This window comes from Dipodomys ordii, unplaced genomic scaffold (assembly GCF_000151885.1).
Source record: "Dipodomys ordii isolate 6190 unplaced genomic scaffold, Dord_2.0 Scaffold45, whole genome shotgun sequence".
Classification (NCBI taxonomy): Eukaryota; Metazoa; Chordata; class Mammalia; order Rodentia; family Heteromyidae; genus Dipodomys; species Dipodomys ordii.
Window position 1 is genome coordinate 8,592,487 of NW_012267261.1, and position 7,553 is coordinate 8,600,039.

General features: G+C 45.5%; 2 protein-coding genes across 4 annotated transcripts in view; one reads left to right on the forward strand and one right to left on the reverse strand.

The window, feature by feature from the left end:
- The window catches only part of Iqcg (IQ motif containing G), a 57,768-nt gene extending 56,381 nt beyond the window's left edge, over positions 1-1,387 (reverse strand). The window contains exons 1-2 of the mRNA XM_013019317.1: positions 1,151-1,387; positions 815-948 (exon numbers count right to left, since the gene is read on the reverse strand). Of these exons, the coding sequence (XP_012874771.1) occupies positions 815-948; positions 1,151-1,387 (371 nt within the window). The remainder of the gene's footprint in view (positions 1-814; positions 949-1,150) is intronic.
- On the forward strand, positions 986-6,987 carry Rpl35a (ribosomal protein L35a). Of its 3 annotated transcripts, none has more exons than XM_013019511.1 (5): positions 986-1,052; positions 1,690-1,732; positions 1,932-2,084; positions 3,510-3,654; positions 6,911-6,987. In XM_013019511.1, the coding sequence occupies exons 2-5, from the start codon at positions 1,722-1,724 to the stop codon at positions 6,932-6,934; spliced, it is 333 nt and encodes a 110-aa protein (XP_012874965.1). In that variant the 5' UTR covers positions 986-1,052; positions 1,690-1,721; the 3' UTR covers positions 6,935-6,987. The 3 variants fall into 3 exon arrangements, with proteins under 3 accessions (XP_012874965.1, XP_012874967.1, XP_012874968.1); XM_013019513.1 differs by lacking the exon at positions 986-1,052 and adding an exon at positions 1,062-1,124; XM_013019514.1 differs by lacking the exon at positions 986-1,052 and adding an exon at positions 1,345-1,418.
- The last annotated feature ends 566 nt before the right edge of the window (positions 6,988-7,553 follow it).

Genomic DNA, 7,553 nt, shown 5'->3' on the forward strand with positions numbered 1-7,553 from the left:
TCTTTTTTCTTTTTGCTTATATGGTGCTGAGGAATCGAACCCAGGGCCTCAGGCATGCAAGGCAAGCGCTCTACCACTGAGCCACCTTCCCAGCCCTGTGTGTGTGGGGGGGGGCGGGGGGGGGTGGAATCTTCTTTTTGAACTTGAGAGAGTGGTCTTTTAAAATATAGTCATGTCTCGCTTTAGAATCTTCAACGTTTTCTTGTTGTTTTAGATCAAGGACCAAGGACCAAAACCTTGTGCGTGTGTGCCTGTTTCTGGGGCTGGAAATCACAGCCTGGGCACGGTCCCTGGGCAATTTATTTTTTTTCCCCCTCAAGGCTAGCACGTTATCATTTTAGCTGAGTTTCACTTTCATCTTTTGGGTGGTGAACTGGAGGATCCGTGTCTCACGGACTTTCCTGTTGGGCTGGCTTTCAACCGGGAACCTCAGATCTGCGTCTCTTGAGTGGCTAGAATTACAGGCTTGGACCGCGGGTGCCTGGCGAGGCCCAGCTTTTAAGTCAGAGGGGAGGAAAGGAAGTAAGCAGAGCTGGAGGGGGAGAGGCTAAGGGAAGGAAGCGCTCGTTCCTCCGGCTGCACAGTCGGCTTTACTCTTCAGGTCAAGGGAAGGATCCGAGAATCTCTGTGCTCCACTCAGGTACGGGGGGAATCCAGTTAGGTACCCTGGAGGAGTGCCTTCCAGCATCGCCTTACCTTCACCTGCAGCCCAGAGCCCAAACCAAGCTATGGGGTTGCCATAGCAACGCACAGCTCCGGGGACCTTGCGCCTCTCCTCCCGTAGCTGGCCACCACTTCGCCTCCCTTTTCCCACCTCCCAAATGCTACTTGTTCCAGGTTGAAATTAAATGACGCAGGGCAGGAAATCGCGAGCGTTCTCTTCGAAAGGGCGGTTTCAGTCCGGAGATGATTTCGGAGTCTTGTTTTTCTGGCGATTGTGGAAGATGCCTAAATGGAGGGGAGGGAGGGGAAGGGGCGGAGAAGTGTATTTCCCACAAAGCCACGCGGCGGGGCCTCGCCTTCCTCTCTCCGCCATCTTGGAGCCTGTGGAGGTGAGTAGGTATCTTGCCGCTAAAGTTTAGAGGCAAATAGCTCGGGCTGGTGTGTTCCTATCCCTTGGAGAGGTAAGAGTGCCTCTTGGAGACTTTGCCAGACAGTGATTCCCGTGGGTTTCAGGAAGAGGGGTGACAGGATGGAAGGGATGGGAAGCGGATGGTGTACGGGCGCCGCGCTGCCGCCGGGCGATACCTGTCCGGCGTCCGGGGGAAGTGAAGGCGATCTCGGGGCCCGCGCATGCGGACGTGCCCCTGACCACCGGCCCCTGCGGTCTGGTAGCGGCCTTCCTTCCGCTGCCAGCGTGTGAGGCTCCCTCGTGTTGCTGCTTCATGTCGAATTGAGTCTACTCTTACTTAGCAACAGTGAGTTGTTCTTTGCTTCCGTTGGAGTTTCTTAAGCTGCTGCTTTATGCCGCCTGCTTCTTGTCTTCACTTTGCAGTTTGTGTAGGTTAGCAGTTACTCTGAAGTCTGAATGCCCTGCCAGGCTCCGCGCTCCACCCATGTGGCGCCATAATTACGAAGTCCAGTGAAATGCTGGTCCGAAAGCCATTTGTCTCACAGCCTTAAGAAATAAGGTGACACTGAGAAACTTGTGTAGCATGATTTTGACTTTTTTCTTTTTCTTCTTCTAAGGCCTGCTGGGAACAGGACTTCTAAAAGGCAAAATGTCTGGAAGGTATGCCTTTTGGGGAATGTAGTTGCTTTTAAAAAATATTCCGAACAAATGTGAACTTAAGTGAGAACTCTCAATTGGGCTGGGAGAGGATTCATATCTTTAGATAACTTTCATAGACGAGTCATTACAAGTCGAATTATTGATGGCTTAAGGTATGCAAAACTTACAACTTCAATGTCTGTCATCTTGTGTGTCTTAGGCTATGGTGCAAGGCCATTTTTGCTGGCTATAAGCGGGGTCTCCGGAACCAAAGGGAGCACACAGCTCTCCTTAAAATTGAAGGCGTTTATGCCCGAGGTGATACCGATTTCTACTTGGGCAAGAGATGTGCTTATGTATACAAAGCAAAAAAGTAAGTGCAATAATTTGATGTTTTGAAATTTTTTTCCCTCCCCCCCTTTTTCTTTTTTTTGGTCTGTCGTGGGGCTTGAACTCGGCCTGGGCGCTGTCCCTCAGCTTTTCAGCTCAAGCTTTATCACTTGAGCCACAGAGCCTCTTCCGGTTTTCTGGTGGTTTATTGGAGATGAGTCTCAGACTTTCCTGCCTGTCCTGGCTTTGAATCTCAAACCTCTTGGGTAGCTAGGATTACTGAGTGAGCCAAGGGAGACTGGACTCCTTTCTTTTTTTTTTTTGTATTGACAGGGGCTTCCCTCAACCCAGTCCTGGGGCTTAACTCAGGGTGGGGTGCTGTCCCTGAGCTTTTTTTGCTCAAGGCTAGCACTATACCACTTGGACCACACAGGCCCACTTCTAGCTTTTTTGGAGTGTTTTATTGGAGGTAAGAGTCTGAGGGACTTTACAGGCTGGTTTCTAACTGTGATTCTTAGATCTCAGCCTCCAAAAGTAAGATTACAGATGTGATTAGCCAGTGTCCAACTTTTGATGGGAACTTTTCTTTTTTTGGGGGGGGGTGTCTGGTCGTGGGGCCTGAACTCTGGGCCTGGGCGCTATCCCTCAGCTCTTCAGCTCAAGTGTAGCGCTCTACCACTTGAGCCACAGTGCCACTTCTTTTTGCATATGTGGTGCTTAGGAATTGAACCCAGGGACTCATGCATGCAAGGCAAGCACTCTACCACTGAGCCACTTTCCCAGCCCCTGATAGGAACTTTAAGGAACTTAATGGGAAGTTACAGTTGTTAACTTGGTATTGGACTTAGGTAACTTCAGCACTTACTGTTGAAGAAACAATATAATTCCTTTTATTATGTGCCCTGATTTATTCTATATGTTCTGTTTTGAGACACATTTTCTGTACTTAAGTTTGGCTTGGAACTCTTGGTGCTCTTGCTTTGGCTTCCTGAGTGCTGGGATTATAAACGTATACTCCCACATTGGTTGTTTTAATTTCTTAAAATACAGTATTTTGCTGGGCACAGGGAGCTCGTGCCTGTAGTTCTAGCCTCTAAGGAGGATCTAAAGATTGTGGTTTAAAACCAGCCTGGGCAGAAAAGTCCCAGGGAAACTCTTCTTGCCAATTACAGGCATGAGCCAATGGCGCCTGGCCCTTTTGGTATTTTTGTTTTTACCCACCCCAGGGACAATTCCATTTGCAATGTTTAGGATATGCCCTTTTCTCTTTTGAAGTAATTCCCTGATAAAAGTGTCTGACATGTTTACTGCATCTTTTGAATTAATGGTCTTTCAGACATTTTATAATTTCTCAAATGATCTGAGGATTTCCAGAATTGAGACTCACCTTAGTATCTACAGGATACACTTTATGTCAAATTATATTAGTTACTTGAGTTCTTATACCACATCCTTTTTAAAAAATCAGCAACACAGTGACTCCTGGCGGCAAACCTAACAAAACCAGAGTAATCTGGGGAAAAGTAACGCGTGCCCATGGAAACAGTGGCATGGTTCGTGCCAAATTCCGAAGCAACCTTCCTGCTAAGGCCATTGGACACAGAATCCGTGTGGTAAGTGTAATCACCAAAATGGCTGTGTTAAGTTCAAGATATTGCAATTAGGAAATGAAACAATCAAATAATGCTGCAAAATTAGTAACTTGTATAAATGATGAGCAATGTGAACATTTAATTATTGGTATGCTTGCCAAAGGATGATAGTGAAAAGATGTTCAAGTGAATTGTGTCAAAAGTTTCAGATTTTGCTTAAGCTGCCCTGGGAGACTCATGTTTTTGTATAGCTTAGTTGTTAGGATATGTTTTGACACAGCTACCTGCCACAACTCCCTGCTTTTGACTGGAACATGGGTTTGAACTTGGGCATCACACTCTTTCAATTCACTTATTAAGGAGCCATACCTCCAGCCAAGTTTTTTTTATTTTTTATTTTTATTTTTTTATTGTAAAGATACTATACTGAGGGTTACAGTTACATGAGCAAGGTAATGAGTACACTTCTTATTGGGCATTGTTAACCCCTCCATTGTTTTCCCCCTACTATCCCTTCCCTCTCTACCTTCCCCCAGGTTCTTTTTTTTTTTTTAATTGTGATTAAGTGATTACATAATTTCCCAAATTTCACAGTATTGTGGAATAATGATGCTCATTTAAAGTCACAAGTTCATTCTAACTTTCCTGGAGCAAATTGTCTATCACAGTCTATAACCTATAACGGTGTACACATATATACCATCCATGTGATCAGCAGCATGGGGATATTTAGTAGTGGTTCAACCAGATGAGTGGGAGTTCTTTGTTTCTTAAGTCCTGTTAATTTTGTCGTATCACCTAACATTTTGCATTTAACATCAACTTATCAGGGAGACCACGTACCGTTTGTCTCTTTGCTCTTGGCTTACCTCGCTCAACATGATTCCTTCTAGCTCCATCCATTTCCCTGCAAATGCCATTATTTTGTCATTTCTAATGGATGCATAATATTCCATTTTGTATAGATACCACAATTTTTGGATCCATTCATCTGTGGTGGGGCATCTGGGTTGTTTCCATAACCTAGCTATTGCTGCAATAAACAGGGAGGTGCATGTGTCCTTGTGTATTGGTTCCTGTTGTTCAGGGTAGATGCCTAGAAGTGGTATGACTGGGTCATAAGGAACGTCAATCTTTAGCTTTGTAAGGACCCTCCAGGAGACTGCTTTCCAAAGTCAGCCAAGTTTTTTTTTTTTTGTCGGTCATGGGGCTTGAACTCTGGGCCTGGGTGCTGTCCCTCAGCTCTTCAGCTCAAGGCGAGCGCTCTACCACTTGAGCTACAGCGCCACTTCCGGTTTTCTGGTCGTTTATTGGAGATAGGAGTCTCAATGGTCTCTCCTGCCCGGGCTGGCTTTGAACCGCGATCCTCAGATCTCAGCCTCCTGAGTAGCTAGGATTACAGGCGTGAGCCACCAGCGCCGGGGTCAGCCAAGTTTTTTTTTGCTGGCTATTTTGGAGACTATCTTGAGTTTCAGGCTTTCATACATAGGCTGAGATCCTGTGCATCTCATCTTACTGAGTTGCTAGGATTATAGGCATGAGTCACTGGTGTAGCTAAAATCTATAGCACCTTATTTTTTTGTTGGTCGTGGAGCTTGAACTCGTCTTCGGGCTGTCCCTGCGCTCTTGAGCTCAAGGTGAGCCACAGTACCACTTCTGGTTTTCTAGTGGTTTTTATTGCAGATAAGAGTCTCACAGACTTTTCCTGCCTGGGCTGGCTTTGAACCGTGATCCTCAGATCTCTGCCTCCTCAGTAACTAGGATTACAGGCATGAGCCACAGGTACCTGGCTCGGAGAATTTTTTAAAAAAATATTTTGTCCCTTGCTCTTCCAGTTTTCCACTCCTATCTCCACTCACAAGTTGTATAGTTCATTTTCAACATAGTGTCTAGTGAGTACTACTACTGTAGGTATTTGTTCACCCTGTATCCCTCCATTTCTTTGCCCCTCCTTACCCTTGCAAGACAAAAAAGAAAACAAACTTGTTTCCATTTCCTGTAGTTCATTTCAATAAATATTATTTTCCTGTTGTGGGGCTTGAACTCAGCACCTGGACATTATCCCTGAGCTCTGTAGCTCAAGGCTAGCACTCTATCACTCTAGAGTCTGATGTACTTTCCTGCCTGGGTGGTTTAGAGCTATGATCCTCAGATCTCAGTCTCCTGAGTAGCTAGGATTACAGGCATGGGCCATCAGTACCTGGCTGATAAATATTATTTCATATGACCAGAGGTACATAGGCTTTGTGAAAGTGCCTTTGTGTTTCTCCCCTGAGTGACCCTGAGATTTTTTCTTTTTTTTTTTTTTTTGCCGGTCCTGTGGCTTGCTTGAACTCAGCCTGGGTGCTCTCCCTGAGCTTCTTTTGCTCTAGCACTCTACCATTTGAGCCACAGTGCTACTCGACTTTTCTGTTTATGGGTACTTAGGAACTGAACCCAGGGCTTCATGCAAGCACTCTACCACTAAGCCACATTCCTAGCCTGAGATTTTTTTTTTCCTTCGTATTTTGGTGCTGATTCTGGGGCCTGTCCCTGAGCTGTGCTCAAGGCTAGTGTTCTACCACTTCAGCAAGCCACAGCTCCACATTGTAGATTTTCCTGTCCAGTATAGCTTTGAACCACGATCCTCAAATTTCAGCCTTCTGGGTAGCTAGGATTACAGGCATGAGCTATGGGTTGCCTAGCCTATAGCCTATATTATGACATAAGCTCAGGACCTTGGATATTGTTGGTTATTAGAAGCAGCAATATTAAATACCAGTACTTGGGGCTGGGAATGTGGCTTAGTGGTAGAGTGCTTGCCTAGCATGTATGAAACCCTGCGTTCAATTCCTCAGTACCACATACATAGAAAAGGCCGGAAGTGGCACTGTGACTCCAGCGCTATGCTTGAGCTGAAGAGCTGAGGGGGAGCACCCAGGCCCTGAGCTCAGGCCACAACCAGCAAAAAAATGAAACTCAGGGACACTGCCAAGGCCTGAGTTCAAGACCCAGGACTGGCAATAAATAAATAAATGAATAAGTAAATGTCAGTACTTGTTTTTCAAGAGTTTAGGCTGGGGATAATAGAACACCTGCCTAGAGTATACAGAATGCTGCTTAAGTGTCTTCACCTAGAAACTGAATGCTATAAAGACTTGTCCTTACAGTCAAGAATATTTTAAGTTATCAGATAACTTTCAGAAGTGAGTAGTGGTATACTGACAGATACATAGTGTAATTCCCAATACTTGTATATAACATCCACCTAATGATTTTGTGTTCTTTTTTTTTCCAGATGCTGTACCCCTCCAGAATTTAAACTAATGAAAATTAAATAAAGTAAATCTGTGCTCTTGTATTTTTTAAGTGGCTTATAAATGTGTTCCTAAATTAAATTGGTATGTGCTTTAAAATGGTGGCAGTTGCCAAGCAGAGTACAAAAATTACTAAGATGCAGCTGGGTGCCGATGGCACTCACCCCTATAATCCTAGCTACTCAGGAGGCTGAGATCTGAGGATCACGGTTCAAAGCTAACCCAAGCAGGAAAGTTCCTGAGACTCTATAATATATAAACTACCAGAAAACTGGAAGTGATGCTATGACTCAAGTGGTAGAGCACTAGCCTTGACCTGAAGAGCTGAAGGACAGTACCCAGGCCCAGAGTTCAAGCCCCATGACAAACAAAAAAAATATTAAGAGGCAATGTTAGGGATTTAAGCAATAAGTCGGGCACCTGGGCCTTCATCCCTATAATTCTAGCTTCTCAGGAGGCTGAGAGCTGAGGAGGACAGTTTGAAGCTGGCCCAGGCAGGAAAGTTCCTGAGACTTTTTTTGGGGGGGTCCAGTCATGGGGCCTGAACTCTGGGCCTGGGCGCTGTCCCTCAGCTCTTCAGCTCAAGGCTAGTGCTCTACCACTTGAGCCACAGCGCCACTTCTG